A 15,536-nucleotide genomic window follows, 5' to 3' on the forward strand; every position below is an offset into this window, starting at 1 on the left:
TCAGCTTGATCTAGAATATGGCACCTTCACTCTTCTGGATTTCCTCAGCTTACACTTTTGGTCTATAACTGTCTTGAGAGAACATCTTATGATGATAATTATGCTGCTGGCAGGTGTAATTGACATATTTTGAAATGGAGGCAATAAAACTCGTTCTTGGGGCATCAACTGGAGCAGAGTTCTCTGCTTCAGAGGAGGTTCAGCTGGGAAATCTAACTGAAAATTGTCTCATTCTCTTGATGACCAGATGTTTCATCAGTGCTGTCTAAGTGACAGTTTGGTGGGGAAGGAGGGGCAGCATGGGAGCAGCATGGGGTTTGGGAGGAGTGTGACTGCTGTAGCTGTGTGGTGGCATTCGATCATACAGAGTAAAACCCAAATTGCAGTTCCAATTTGTCTACTTTTACAGTTGTTTATGAAGCTGTTGAGGTTGCCTGGGCCTGACGTGCAGTCGTAGAATCTTCAGCTTTATTTTTTGGTCCCATGCAAGCTTCTTCCACACAGCCCTCAGGACTGGGCTGGTAAGAAATTACCCCTGTATGACACTACCAAGTGTCCTTCCTTTCAAGTACTGAAGAAGTTTGGAATGTATCCCTGGATATTCTTTGCCAATAGCACATAAAATGGGTCATGAGAATTACAGATTGCTTCTGCTGGTGTAGTCTAGGATGCAGTTCAGTCACAAGGAACATCTCCTGGTACCACCCAGAGTTGATCTTAAATACCTTGTTCTTCTTCCCACACAGCATGTCGTTTCTCACATGGTTGAACTTTCTCCACAACTGTTTTGTCTTTGTGTGCCACAGGCTGACACCTTGAAAGAGAGGTATCAGAAGATTGGGGACACAAAGAGAAACACTCCGGTTGAAGTTCTCTGTGAGAACTTTCCAGGTAAAGTCCTGATGGGCCCATTTCAGTGCTGTTGAATATACCTTGTTAAATTTGATAGTCCTGAGCTCCTCTGGCAGAAGATATTTGGCTGATATGTGTCCATGGTGTTGTTCCTCAAGCTGGCAGATAACTGGAGCAGCTGCTGTGAATGAGTGGGGCCTGAGAGCTTGTGGCTGTGGGTTAAAATGAGCATAACTTTTCTCATCAAGGACTCTGCTCAATGCTCAAGCACCTTGTCTTCCTGCTTTACTTCCTAGCTTCCTTCCAGAAGAGGGCCTTGTTATTTTCCCTGTCTCAAGGGACCCTGTTGGATCTACTGAGTAGATTCTTCTCCAACTGGAAGGTTTTACAGCTGTTGAAATTGTAGGTGGCCAGCTCAGAAGATGGGATGATGTCCACCTTCTGATAGCAGTTTTAAGGGCAGTGTTACTAATGATGTGAGTCTAGCCAAGCCCAACACCTTTTCTACAGAATACAGAAGTCCACTTTGGAGCTAGTAGAGCAGAGTATGAAGTTAAAGCCCTCCCCAGGTACCCTGTAGCCTTCCCAGAGTGGTTTTGGTGTTTTGTCTAGGAAGTGGGAATCCTGACACCAGGAAGAGCACCCAGGTCCCCACCATCAGCCCCATTCCTGTAGAAGCTGTAGTGTCACTTGGCTCTTTCCCAGCATGAGGGGCAGCAAGCCTGGAAGGGGATCATTGTGTACTCAAGTCATGCTAATTCCCCAGACATATTTGTGTCCAAAATCCACCCAGTTCCAAGCAGAACAGCTTTGGGTTGGCTCTTCTCATCTTTGCCCCAGTACTCCATTCTCAGAGCTCAGTCACATCAGCAGGTATGGGCTGAAGGGAGATGAGAGAACTTCTTACTGTTCCTTGCTCACCTGAAGCCTGTTGGTCCTCCACCTCTCGGAGATAGTAGCAGGATTATTCATTTCTCCTCTTTTTCCTCTTTTAGCTCCATGGAACATGCAGGCTGGCAGCCAGAGTTGAGTGTCAATGAGCAATGCTATTCTTATGTTTGTTAGCTGAAGGTTGGTGGGCCAGATGTCCTACCTTGTCCTTAGCTCTGCTCAAACGTCCTGCCTTGGCTTCGGCATGAGCCAAGGGAGAGCTGGGAAGGGGCAGGATGTGACCTGCCAGGGCTGAGGTCTCCATGCATGCAAAGTTTGACCCAGATGCAGGAAAGCAGCTGATGAGCTTAACCTAACCCCACTCCCTGTTCTGTGTGTGCCACCTAAATGAACATTGAAGCCTCCCCTTGGAAGTTGGATTTGGAATATTGGAGGCTCTGATTGATGTAAGAACACTGGGCAGCACAGTGCTCTGGGCAGCCAGGCCCTAGTTGTTGCTGGAGCTTTGGGGTTCCACAGGGTGCCCACCAACATCTCCTGCTTTTTTTCCCCGGATGAAGTTTTTGTAGCTATTCTCAATGTCCATATGAGCAGATGTACCCACAGGGATCCTGTTGGCAGTGTCAGTGAGGTGACACTTATTGTACAGTGGGTTTTAGTGCTTGTTTAGTAGCTGTGGAGCTCAGATCTGAGGTGGAGCAGCAGCTCTCTGGAGCAGAGGTGGGACTTACAACTTTCATAGAATCACAGACTGGTTTGGGGTGGAAGGGACCTTAAAAATCCAGCCCCCCTGCATGGGCAGGGACACCTGCCACCAGCCCAGGTTGCTCCAAGCCCCATCCAACCTGCCCTTCAACACTGCCAGGGATGGGGCAGCCACAGCTTCCCTGGGCAACCTGGGCCAATGTCTCACCACCCTCACACTCAAGAATTTCCTCCTCATGTCAAATCTAAACCTCCACTCTTCCAGTTTTAATCCATCACCTCTTGTCCTCTTGCTACAAGCCCTTGTAAAAAGCCCCTCCCCAGCTTTCCTGGAGCCCCTTTGCTTGAGAAGTGTTAGAATTGCTTTGCATTGTGGACTGTTAATAAAACCCACCCCTTCTATAGGAAAAGCCAGAGGTAGCAGCAGCAGCCCAGAGAGTTCTCTTCCAGTGCGATCACAGAATCACAGAATGTTGGGGGTTGGAAGAGACCTCCAAAGATCATCCAGTCCAACCCCCCTGCCAGAGCAGGACCAAAACTAGGGCAGGTCACTCAGAAAGGCATCCAGACAGGTCTGGAAAGTCTCCAGAGAAGGAGACTCCACCACCTCTCTGGGCAGCCTGTCCCAGGGCTCTGTCACCCTCACAGGAAAGAAGTTCTTCCTCATGTTGAGGTGGAACTTCCTGGGCTCCAGTCTGAATCCATTGCCCCTCGTCCTGTCCCAGGGCACAAGTGACAAGAGCTTGTCCTGCCTTCTTGATGCCCTCATGTATTGATAGACATTCATTAGATCCCCCCTCTCTCTTCAAAACAAAAGCAGACTATTATTCGACTTTAGGAAGGACAGGAGGGCTCTGGAAAGCTGAGTGAGATTCATCTGGCAGTACGAGACTGCTGGGTAGGTCACTGGGAGTGAAGACTTGTTGGATGTTCTCAGCTTCTGTCAGTCTGTGTGACTCAGCTGAGTGTGGCAGAGCCTGGACAACTCGCCTCCCTGGGGATCTGAGCCCAGTGCCATGGGAAAGCCTCGTTGGAGTTAATGGGAGAGCATGTTTGCTCTGTGTGCGTGGGCTCTGAGAGGCTCCTGGGTGGTGGAGCTGGTGTGTGAGCAGAGCTGACCCTGCTGCTTCTCCTTTCCCACAGAGGAGATGGCCACGTACCTCCGCTACGTTCGGCGATTGGACTTTTTTGAGAGACCCGACTACGATTATTTACGAACCATCTTCACGGAGCTGTTTGAGAAGAAAGGCTACACCTTTGACTACGCCTATGACTGGGTCGGCAGGCCAATTGTAAGTTGTCCCAGCTCCTTGCCCTCCAGGTGCTGCTTCCCCACTACCTGCCTCTTTGTTCCTGACAATCCCAGTTGATGCCAGTGAGCTCAGGATCAAATCTTGCCCTGCTGTTCTCTACCTAACACGGGCTCAACAGGGTGAGATGTCCTGATGTTGTGTTCATGGGGCTCTTGCAGTGCCTTAAAGCCTCCCAATGGGGCAGAGGCCCCTTCCCACCTCTTTGGGCTTGCCCTGGTGGGGCATTCAAACCTGATTTCCCACTTGTGGCAATGAACATGACCAGACTTAATTTCCTCTAGTCTAGCATGGGATTTGACACCACTGTCTAAAGACAACCATCCTGAAGGTGCAGAGCATGCTTGCTGCTTCAGCACTGTGTGGTGGAAGAACTCTGTAGTGGCCAAGTTCTCATGGAGACGGGCGGGAGATCTAGGCAGGGCTGTGATGGATGCTTAGTGAACAGGAACAGCAAACCAGTCCTGAGATCAGAAGGTGTTGGGGCTTACCCTACTGTTTGAACCAGCTCTTTATAGCACCTGGCGAGGAAATGAGAGAGTAACCAAGCTCCATTTAGCAGTTCCACATCACCAGATGGACCATAACCCTGATCCCGTTGTGTCATTTCTCTTGTCAAAAGACACTTATACCTGAGAGGACCTTGGCCAAAAGATGTGTCATGGGGAAGTGTGACAGAAGAATCTAAAGCTCTTCCTTTGGCTGCCTGTCACACGTGGTTTGTGTTGTTCTGCCCTCAGCTGCTTGCTGATGGTCAGTCATCACACACCAGCAGTGCCAAAGGCACCTCTCCCTGGTGCCTGGTCAGATGCCTCCAGTGCTGGACTTGGTACCATTGCTGAAGGTTGACCAATCCCCCTATATTGGTCATCACCAGTGTTTACTGTACCCAAAACAGCTCCTAAGACATCGTTCCCTTTGTGAATTGTGATTTTTCTCCTCATTTTTTGTTTAATTACAAAGGCAATTGATAAAAAGCCCCTTGTCAGACAAGTGTGCTGTTGCTGACAACTGCAGTGGTTGCTATGGAGATGCGGATGTTGTGAGCAGGGATTAGGACTTTGGTGAGAACAGCAGATGAAGCTTTAATTTTAACGTGTCCTGTTTCTAAGCAAGTGGGGGCTTTGAAAGTGGCAAGACAAGGATGTGAGGAAAACAAGTCCACGTATGTTCAGTTGTAATGGTTCTGTGTGAGATAAATGAGGTGGGATCTGACACTGCTACAGATGCTGAACTTCATTTTTCCAATTAATTTTTATACAAGGTACTGGTGTCCATCATCAATCATGTGTCCGTTCAATCTCAGGGATTTCATGGCCCTGGCTGTAATTTCCCTTGGTTATTCTCAGTACCTTTGGGCAGTGTTTGGATGTTTTCCTGCTTCCACCCCATGGGAGCCATCCTGACAAGTTAGACTTGTGCCTGCCTGTGCTGAGAGAAAGAGCAGCAGCTTCAGCACTGGCTTCATCCTAATGAGTGCCTTGTTTTCCAGCCTACTCCAGTGGGATCTGTCCACGTGGATTCTGGGACATCTGCAGTAACAAGAGACAGTCACATCCATAGGGACCGACCGTCGCAGCAGGCCCTTCGCAATCAGGTGCGTTGCTCTGGGCTCTTGGGCAGTTCCACCTTGTCCAGCACCTCTTGTGTCAGCACTGGTGTGGCCAGCAGGAGCAGGGCAGGGATCACGCCCCAGTGCTGACACTGGTGAGACTACACCTCGAATCTTGGGGTCAGTTCTGGGCCCTTCATGACAAGAAGGACATGGAGGGGCTGGAGCGTGTCCAGGGAAGGGCCACGGAGCTGGGGAAGGGGCTGGAGCAGAAGGAGAAGGGTCTGGAGAACTTGTGAGGAGCAGCTGAGGGAGCTGGGGGTGTCCAGCCTGGAGCAAAGGAGGCTGAGTGGAGACCTTCTGGCTCTGCAACTGCCTGAGAGGAGGTTGGAGCCAGGGGGGGTTGGTCTCTGCTCCCAAGGAACAAGTCACTGAACAAGAGGAAACCGGCTGAAATTGTTCCAGGAGAGGTTTAGGTCGGATATTAGGGAAAATTTCTTCCCTGAAAGGGTTGTCAGGCCCTGGCACAGGCTGCCCAGGAGGGTGCTTGAATAACCAACCCTGGAGGTGTTTCAAAGTCGTGTAGATGTGGTGCTGAGGGACATGGGTCAGTGGTGGCCTTGGCAGGGCTGGGTTAATGGTTGGACTTGATGATCTTTAAGGTCTTTTCCAACCAAAAGGATTCTGTAATTTTCTCTGAATTCCTCTGGGACAGGAGAATCCATAGGAGGTGGCTGGGACTGATCCTTGCCTTGGCCATGGCAAGAACAATTCCTGTTTGATTTAGAGATTGTGATCTGAGCAGAATTTTGGCAAAGCAACAGGTTGCTGAAGCCCTGCATTGGCCAGTGGAGTTCCTCAGGATCCTGAACCCAGTGGAGTAACCATGTGGAATGGGTCATTGTTCTATAGTTGGTGGGTGAGCTGTTTGACTCAGCTCTCCAACCTGGTCAGACTGACCTACCTGGCCAAGAAGGTTCATTTGGGTGCTTTCATTCATCGTGCCTGGGCTGTGGAGCCTGCCCCAGCTGCCCTCTGCCCATAGACTGTGTGGCTGTGATGAGGACATACATGTCCCCTGTACCCACAGTGTGTCCTCCTCAGGGTGTCCAGTTCATGGCATGGGTGATGCAGAGTGGAGAGGGCTGCCAGGGTAGGGTCCCTGGGGGAGGTTGGGCATCATGGTCTGGATGAACTGCCAGGTTTTTAATTTTAATTTCCCCATTTTTTTCCTTTCTAATTGTAATATTTTGTTGGTGTTGAGAGTTTGGATTTTCTGGATTAACAGAACTGATGGAAGTTCAGTAGATCTCCAACTGCCAGCTCCTAGCTAGAGCTGCTGGTGCTCATAACTTGCCAAGTGGGTCGTTCTGGGCTTGCTCTGCTCCTCTAACCCCCCGTGCTGTTCCAGCTCCTTGTCTGACAGCTCTGCTCCCACTTGGCTCACGCAAGCTGGGCTTGGTGGGTGCAGAATGAAGTGTGAGATGTAATAACCTGTCTGGGCTCAGCTTCCCTTGGCCCATGCAGCTGGGCTCTCAGAGGCAGAGCAGCTAACCTAGGCTAGAATATATCTCAAGCCATCAGTTACCATCTGGATGAACACTCCTGGTTGGAAGCAGGGTTGTTTGGAGCAGGGGTGCAGTGCTGCCTTTGTGCAGGCTCCTTAGTGTGGGCTGCCTTGTGAGCACTAGTAAAACAATCTGCTTTAATACATTGCCTGATTGGTGCCTGAACCCCCTGCTTTGAGTGGCAGTCTCCAGTCATCCACTTTGACAGCAGAGATTCACACCCTGCACGTCCGAGGCATCTTGGTCCCTTTCATGGGCAATGGGACCTGGCTGAATTTTCAAAGATGTTAGTTCACAAACTAGTACATTGCCCAAAAAAATCTGTCCTAGTCCCAAAATTTTAAGAGTTCCTGGGTGTGATAACTGCAGATTCTCTTTTCTAAGATTTGCTTCCCAGTAAAGACATTGCTGAGGGAGTGATCTCCTCTTTGTAGCCTTTTCCTCTAGAAGTGAAGATGGTTACAATCAAAGAGGGGGGAGCCCTGCAACCTCTGTCTTGAGTCTCTTGTCTCATAATTTGGTACCTGGTAGGAAGGTGACAAGTTCCCTCTCAGATGTCCCAGGCATCACTTCCTCAGGTCACTGCTTGGGTGGCTTTGGGGTGGCTCAGCTCAAGCCTACTACCAAAACCAGTTTATGATGTACTTGGCTGTAGAGCTAAAAGAGAAAAATCTGGCTCTTGCAGCTTTTAAAGCCTTTCCTAGAAACTGCTTCCAGGCTCCCAGGCAGAAAGCTGCTTCTCCCAACGTTGGCATAGCGTGGTACTCCTTCATCACCTGGGATAGCCAGGCTACCTGATGACTTTGGATCTGTCTTCTACTAGCTTTGCAAACCTGCATTTACATTCTCCAGTTGTTCATAATCTTGTGATTTGCAGCCGTTAAAAAAATATTCTGTGGGACATGCTTCTCCTTTGAATGTCACCAGGTACAAAAGTGTAAGCAGGGTCTCAGGCTGGCAGAAAGAACATGTCATCAGATTTAGCAGCCTGGACAAGACCACCTCTAGGAAAACAGCATCTATGAACTGGAATTGGTGACTGCTTGGAAGGAGGAGCAGCACCATGGGGTACTCCAGGAGGGAGTCGGGGTCACATGCAAAAGGAACAAGGCAAATGTGTTCTAAAATGCCAGGAGACTTGGCCTTTTTATTCTGCTTCCATTTACATATGCTCCTGCTCTAGTTGAGTGACAATCTTCTAGTTAGTGTTGAAGATTATTCAAAGGTTTCTTGAGTCTTCCTCTGCTTGCAGTCGTGTTTTTTTTCTGTTTTTACAGTGGCACTGAGCCCTGTGGCCTCTCCTGCTCTGAGCAGGGCTTGGGCACACAAAGTAGTGCTGGGGAAAGGCAGGGCCTGGTCACCACACTTTGATTGGCTTCTCCAGCTTTGCTGCTGATAACCTGGTGTTTAATCACTTGAGCCTGGTTTCCTGGCCAGGCCCATGGTGGCTTTGTTCAACACCCCTCCTGCCAGGTGCCTGTCTTGCTGCCGTGCCACATGCTTTGGGGGTTGTGACCTGACAGGTGTAGATGACACTGTCAGTGTGTTTATTATGGAACCCATGGAAATGAAGCCCTCTAAAGAAATATCCTCCTGAATAGATCAGAGCTTCCTCTTAGCAGCTAGAGGAGAAGACATCCACGCCTACAGCGAGGTGCTGCAGACACCTCTGAAGTGAAGTATGAAGTGCACTTGAAGAGAAACTTCACCCCAGCTAGAAGTTTAAAAGCCTTGCTTTTTGCCAATAAACTAACTCACTAACAAACACCCTTTTGTTTCTTCCCCTCGCTCACCTTATGCGCTCTCTTCTCTCTCTCTCCTGCCCCTGAACCTGGGAGCAGGCGTCATCGGATCGCCGCGGGGACTGGGAGATCCAGCCAAGCCGACAGACCAACACCTCCTACCTGACATCTCATCTGGCTGCAGATCGGCACGGAGGATCAGTGCAGGTACCTCTTCACAGGCTGGTGAAGGCTGGAAGGGACCTCAGTGATCATCAGGTTCCCAACCTGTACAGCCTAGATGAGATTTGCTGTTAAATCCCCCAAATTCTCCTCAAATCACAGGAGCATTGTGGTCAGGGGAGCAGTTTCCCAGGCTGGTTTGGTCCTGTTCTGTGACGCTCACGCCATGGTTTGGTAGGACTCAAGCTGTGGTGGCCAACATCATTCAATCACAGTTTTCCTCTCAGTTTGATTTTGAACTTGGATTTGTCCAACTGAACACAGAAAGGAGCGTAAATCAGTAGGTCTGGTCTGTAAAGTTCTCCTCCATCCCCACCTTGGCCATGCTCTTAGTAAGAGGCAGCTGGAATGGGGTTTGTTGCATAGAAACCCCATAATGTTAGGAAAATGGTTGAACTGTTCAACTGCTTCTTGCTCTATTGCCACAGTAAGATGGCTGGACATGCTAGAGAGAAGACCCAAGAGTCATTCCAGCAAACAAGAGCTGTCTGATATTGCTGATGAGGTGAACTCTTTGGCAAACTCTCTCATGCCTGAGAGAGCTGGCTCTGGTGTCACACACACTTTGAAAATTGGCTCTGGTGAAACAGGGATTAGTGCCTGGAGTGGGACAGAGCTGAAGGGATGGGAAGTGCAGGTTGTTCCCAAGTGAAGTGCAGATTTGATTGAAATGTTTACTTATTCCTGGTACTTGGTTGGATTCAATCATTTTTTGGCTTGTTCAGCCACGTTCCTCTTTTCATTTGAAGACATTTTACTGAGCAGTAGAGAAACTGAAAGATAAGGAGGAACTAGTGGAAGTGTAGCTCTGCTCTCAGATGTGAGTGGACAGTGAACTGGAGAAGTGTCCAAGGGCAGGTTGGATGGGGCTTTGTGCAGCCTGATGAAGTGGGAAGTGTCCCTGCCCATGACAGGGCTGTTGAACTAGATGATCTTTAATGTCCTTTCTGACCCAAACCATCTGTGACTATGAGTTCAGCACTTAGTAAGTCCAGAGTAGGTGGTTTTATTCTTTTTTTTTTAATGTAAGGGGAAGAGTTTCCTTGCAGAAAGCCAGCAGGAGCTGTGTCTCCTCATGAACAGTGCTCTGCCAATTAGCTATAACAGTTGGGCAGTCCTAGTCTGAACATGACTGGGAGGGTTGCCCACCTGGGAACTTCCCAAGCCTGCATGTGCCTCCCTAAGCATTAAAATTCTGCTTATCTGCAGCCAAGAGCAGGAAATCTTCTGCTGTGCATGGGCTGCTGGGCTGCAGATGCTGAAATTGTTTCTCAGGAGGTGGCCCAGTTCATTCTGAACCCTGGCAGGTCAGTAGCTCTGAGTGGCCATTTCCTTTAAGGAAACAGTTGAATTTGCCACATCAAAATGAAGTGGTGACATGTGAAAAAGAGGAGGAGAATCAAAGCCTTTTGTAGAATGAAATTTAAGAAGCAGCTGCAGAAAGTGTGGGAAGATGGCTGGGAATACAGGGCTCAACCTGGTCTGAGGATGTCCCTGCTCATTGCAGGTTGGTTGGATTAGATACCTTCAAAGGTCCCTTCGAACCCAAACTATTCTATGAATCTAGAATAAGTGTGAGGGTGTGGAGAACCTGGGTGGGCCTACAGCATGATGAGTCTGGGCAGGGGGCATGAAGAGAACTCAAGGGGTTGTCACTTGAGAAGTACTCTGAAAACCACAGGAGCTGAGTCCTGATCTGCCTTGGCAGACTCTGGCCACAGGACTTGATCTGTAGAAACAGCAGCTGCTCCTGCTACTTCAGTATTCAAAATGAACATGGATAGAGGCACTTAATAGTGAGGGGACATCTGCCTCAGTGGCTCCTTCCCTTCACCTCTGGTGGTCAGCTCTGGTGGGGCCACCAGGAACACTGGGTAGTACCTTGACCCCCACCAAGGAACATACCTCTTTTTACCTTGTAGAAAGGCGAAGAGCTGGAGCAGGAGAGGAGCCACGCAGGGTTACAGCTGTGGACCCAGGAGCAGCTCCAGGTGCTCACAGCAGTGTGATGGAGCCTGTCCTACCTTCTGGGTGGAGTGCAGAAGGACCAGCCCAATTTTGTCCCCATACAGGCTTATTTGGGAATTGTTGTGGCCCTGAGGAGTTACCCAGAAAATGATGTGCTCTCCTGGCCAATGCAGAGCAGGTTTCTCTGACCTGGGCACGTGATCCAAAGGCATCCAAGGAGTCCCACAGCCTGCCGAGAGGGTGCCAAGAGACAGAAGCAAATGGAAGTCATTCTGCAGCTTCCCCGTTCCTACAGCAACCTTGTCCAGGCGGGTGGGGACACCTCAGGTGCACTGGGGCTTAGCTAACAGGGTGTTTGTTTGTGTTTCAGGTGGTCAGCTCCACCAACGGGGAGCTGAACGTGGACGACCCGACAGGGGCACATTCCAACGCGCCCATAACGGCGCAGGCGGAGGTGGAGGTGGTGGAGGAAGCTAAGTACGTGTGCTTTACCTACAGGCTTTCCTCTGGTGTGGTCATTGATCCTCCTCCTGGGAAACGAGCGGGGATGGTTCCCCGTGGTGAAGCACTCGATGCTCGTGTCCCATGCCCTTCTCCTTGCATACTGCTGCTTTTGTGCATGGTGCCTTCAGGGCTGCTGCTGCTGCTGCTTCTTTTTTACACTTGTCGTGGCTGGAGAACAGAACTCTTGACTCAGAGCATGTACTGCAAGATAGACAGTAGCCCAAATACCAAAATAATGGGAATGGGTTTCAGGAATCCCAGTGAGTGGCCCAGATAGGAGGAGAACGTGCTGTACTCTGGTGCTCACAATGCAGGAGTAGCTTGAGCAGAGGTTGGTGAAGAGATTATTGGTCTGAGAGTTCACACTTCATTTCTGGCTGCAAGAAGTGGATGCCAGGTACTCAAAACAGTCCTAAAGTAACTCGTGCAGGGACAGGTAGTGAATTATCTTGGCCCAACCCAAGGGAAGCTGAGAGGGAAACCAGAAGCAGACCTCTTGCTTGTGCAGAAGAGCGTGCTCCCTCTGAGCTGACCTCTCACTCGTGGGCAAGAGTGAGAACTGATGTACCAACCTGCTGCTCTGACCATTTCAGCCTCCCCTGCACATGTGCTGCACCTGCCACCATCACGTCACCTTTTGCATGGTCCTCAACAAGGGACCTTCTTGCTGCTTCTGAACTAGACCAGGTTGTGGCAGGTTGCACTGTAACTGTGACTCTTCCCATGCCAGGGGTAATTAGGCCCCAGGGCTGCCTTTGAACTGGGTGGTGTTGTGACATGGGTTATATATAATTTGAGGGGATGACACTGGTGTCGCTTGTCCCACGTTGCTTGTCTCTGTGTTTGTGGGAACCTCTCTTAGGAATGGCTCGTGGGAGGGTGAGGAGGAAAACTAGCAGGTGTGAGAAAGGGCGTGTTGATGGGAAAGGTCCCTAGGTATGTGTCAGGCTGAAGCCAGTGCTGACTGTCCTCAAGGTCTTCTGCTACCTGTCCCTCTGTCCCTTGGGAAGCACTTCGCTGTGGTCTTGCTCAGTGGTAGCTGGCCTGGCTGTGACCCTGGCAGCAACAGATACACCTTCTCCTCCCATCCAAAGAAGCAAGCCTTGGTTTTGGTGAAGGCTCCTCATCAAGTACAGTGAGGTGGGGGAGATGTTGAGATGCAACTTGCAGGGTGGGCAGTATTTCTCTTAGATATGGGCAGTGTGGCCTGCAGAGACCTTGGTTTGGTGTCACAGGCCTTGTCTTGGTCAGACTGAAGTGTGTCCCCCCATGGGGCACACAGTTTAGGGTTGCTCCTGGAAAGGATGGGGCAACTTGCCACCTTTAACATTCCTCAGTACAACCACCCAACACCAGGAAGAGCCAGCTTTTAAGATGGAACCACCTTGAGCCTGTGCTTCTGCAGCACCTTGTTCAGCAGGGCATGACCCCACACCCAGGTACAGGGGAGATGTCCAAACAGGAGAAAAGGAGCATGTAAGGGCTGTGCTGCCCAAGCTGTGTCTCACAAAACTGTTCTGCCTCTCTCCAGCCTTTGTCTGTGTGGTCCCAAACTGGTTTTGGAGGTGCTGGGAAGGAGAGCATGGGCTGCTTTGCACTGACAGGTTCAGGGTCTCTTGTAATTCCCAGGTGTAGTCTGCTTCATTCCTCTTGCCACAGGAAGGGCTGGTTTCATCATCCCTTGCATCTGTGATCATAAATCCCCTCAGATACATGCAGGGGGCAAAAGACTTTTGGATTCTGCTTTGCAGTAAAGTGGGCCAGAAAGAGCTAGAAGGAGCTGGAGCTGGGGCTCCGGGCTTCCAGGCGAGATGCGGTAGCAGAAAGGTCTTTCCCTGGCACTCCTGGTGGGCAGAGGAGCTGTGCAAATGCTTCTGCTTTGGGCCACGCTGGAGATAAGCTCCTGATCCTGGCCCTGGAGCTGCCAGGGACAAGAGTAGGTTCCTCTGCTGGTGGCCCTGAGCCCGTTTGTGGTCTCAGTTCCTTCACAGGGCTGGTGCCTTCATAGAAAACAGGGTGTTTGTCAGAGGCCTGGAAGATGTGGAGGTTCTGAGGGGCACCATGGCAAGGGCAGAGGTGGTTTGAGGGCCGGGGGCGGGTGGTGGGCAGGCATGGTGTGTGTCTGCCAGTCTGCACTGCATGTTTGCATGGCTGCAGTGACACGCTTCCATCCCACCTCTGTGAACTAATTGCTCTTTCTTCCTTTCTGTGTTTTTTTCTCTACACTCTCTGTAGCTGCCTGAAAATGCTCAACTTGTGGTGAGTCCCTCTCTCCAGTCCACATGCAAGGGGGAGCGGACCAGACTAGACTGGGGTTGGCAAAATCAAACCCACCAAACCCTAAAAAGGCACAAAGTCAAAGCCAACCCAGAGCTGTTTTGATTTGAGGACCGTGCTGAGGACCATGTGCAATATTGGGAGGGTGTGGGTTATGTCTGAGCGGCCGCACTGGGCTGAGCAATTCGGCTGATCTCTGAAATGATGGGTGCAAAAGATGGACTTCAATCCTTTCCTGTTTGGCTAACCATCTCCCCCAAACTGTTAGGTCCGTGAGCAGATGATGTCTGATGGAGTTGGGCAGAGTCGGGCCCAGGCTTGCCAAGTGCCTTGCAGGAATTCCTCCCGCAGATGGTCCCAAAGGGAAAACCCTGCACTGGGTCTCCAGGGGAGGGGGCCAGTTGCTTCCTTGGAGAGTGTCCTCTGAAGAAGCAAGTAGGCCAGGGCTTGCATCCTTAGAGAGGATGGGAAGACGTGGGCATGGTGCCCTTGTTAGTGACAGAGCCCCTGCTTGGAGAGGGTGTGTGGGGAACTGCTCCTTTCCAAAAACCCTGCAGCTGCGAGTTGAGGGTGCAGGTGAACTGGCTTCTCCAGGAAAGAAGGGGTGGAGTGGTTGGGATTAGTGTTAGTCCAAGCTCACCTCAGGCTTCTGGACAATTCTCTCAGGGGTTTGAAGCCATAGCTGTAGTGCCCTGGTCTCAAGGTGTCCTGTGGAGGTGTTCCCTCCCTTCCTTGTCCCTGGGGGAATACATGTACCCAGTAAGCAAAGGACCAAGCAGAGAGTTGGATGAGGAGTTTGTAGGTCACAGGGAGCACTGGTGGGTGGGAATCCTTATGGGGCAAGGTGACAAAGCCCATGTGCGGTGAGGAATGTCCTTGTTGGATGGGAGACTGCCTGCCTCTGCCCTGCTCTCCATAGGCATTGCCTCCAGTACCTCTGGCATCTCTGGCTTCTCTGTATGTCGTAGTCTGGGGCTGTTCTCTTGGGCATTGTCTGCATGCAGAGAGATCACGTCCTGTAATTGTCAGCCTGCCTTGTTCTTTTGTTTTGGTGTTTCGCCTCTGCCTGTCTGAACTGCCAAGACTTCCTTTCCTGAACCCTTCCCTGGACCTCTGAGTAACATCCTAAAAAGACAGTCGCAAGGAAAAACAGCCAGAAGTCAGGCAGCTCCCTTGGTCGGGTGCCTGAGGAACCGGGCGCTGCTCAGCCCTCTTCTTCCCTTGCCCACTGCATGCGAGGTCATCACTCCTGCCTTTCCCATCCTCTCTCCCTGTAACATCCCCTCCTTACACCATTGCCCATCGCTTCATGAAGGAAGGTGGCTGCTCTGGGAGAGAAATACTGCAGCAGGTTCAAGCAGGAGAGGGTGGTAGGTGGCCTGGGATGATAAAATGCAAGAGCAGCCCTGAAGTTTGGGGGGAGAGTGCCAGCGTGCGCAGGGGCCTGGGGTGGGCAGGGCTCCAGGTGTCAGGCTGGGTGGGTCAGGATGGAGTTGTTGCAGGTGGCTCCAGAGCCCTGCTCCTGCAAGGACAAGTGCTTTGTGTTTTATCTCAGCTCATCTCCAAACTGAGCCTGTTCAGGAACCTAAAGACAAATTGTGGACATTAAACTCCCCCTGGCTGTTAGTCCCTGCAGGCCAGAGGAGCATGTGGTGGGAGGTGGCCCTCCTAGTGCTGTGGCTAGTTGAGCTCTGCATCTTGGAGGGGGTTTTGGTCTCCCCAGCAGATGATCCATGCTGGCAGGCTTGGCTCACAGGGGGGTGGTGTCACCCGTTGCTTTCACACCCCGAAGCCAGGCTCATGACTCTGGGGGCAAGCACATTCTGGGGGGTGAGTGAGGACAAATCTGTTAATCTGTTCCTCCAACTCTCAGGGGACAGAAGGGTAAAGCCAACATTTCAGAGCCACAAAGGACCCAATGGAAAATAACTTTGAGAAGTTGTTG

The 15,536-nt window shown here is 50.8% G+C and overlaps 1 protein-coding gene across 5 annotated transcripts in view; it reads left to right on the top strand.

Moving 5' to 3' along the window:
• Window positions 1–15,536, top strand: part of CSNK1G1 (casein kinase 1 gamma 1) — a 107,013-nt gene that overhangs the window by 89,709 nt on the left and 1,768 nt on the right. For 4 of the 5 annotated variants that reach the window (XM_051628758.1, XM_051628760.1, XM_051628761.1 and 1 more), the window contains 6 exons: window positions 807–891; window positions 3,592–3,740; window positions 5,251–5,355; window positions 8,720–8,827; window positions 11,181–11,287; window positions 13,550–13,573. In XM_051628758.1, coding sequence (XP_051484718.1) covers window positions 807–891; window positions 3,592–3,740; window positions 5,251–5,355; window positions 8,720–8,827; window positions 11,181–11,287; window positions 13,550–13,573 — 578 coding nt within the window. The remainder of the gene's footprint in view (window positions 1–806; window positions 892–3,591; window positions 3,741–5,250; window positions 5,356–8,719; window positions 8,828–11,180; window positions 11,288–13,549; window positions 13,574–15,536) is intronic. The other variant, XM_051628762.1, reaches the window with a different exon arrangement.

This window comes from Apus apus, chromosome 10 (genome assembly GCF_020740795.1).
Source record: "Apus apus isolate bApuApu2 chromosome 10, bApuApu2.pri.cur, whole genome shotgun sequence".
Classification (NCBI taxonomy): Eukaryota; Metazoa; Chordata; class Aves; order Apodiformes; family Apodidae; genus Apus; species Apus apus.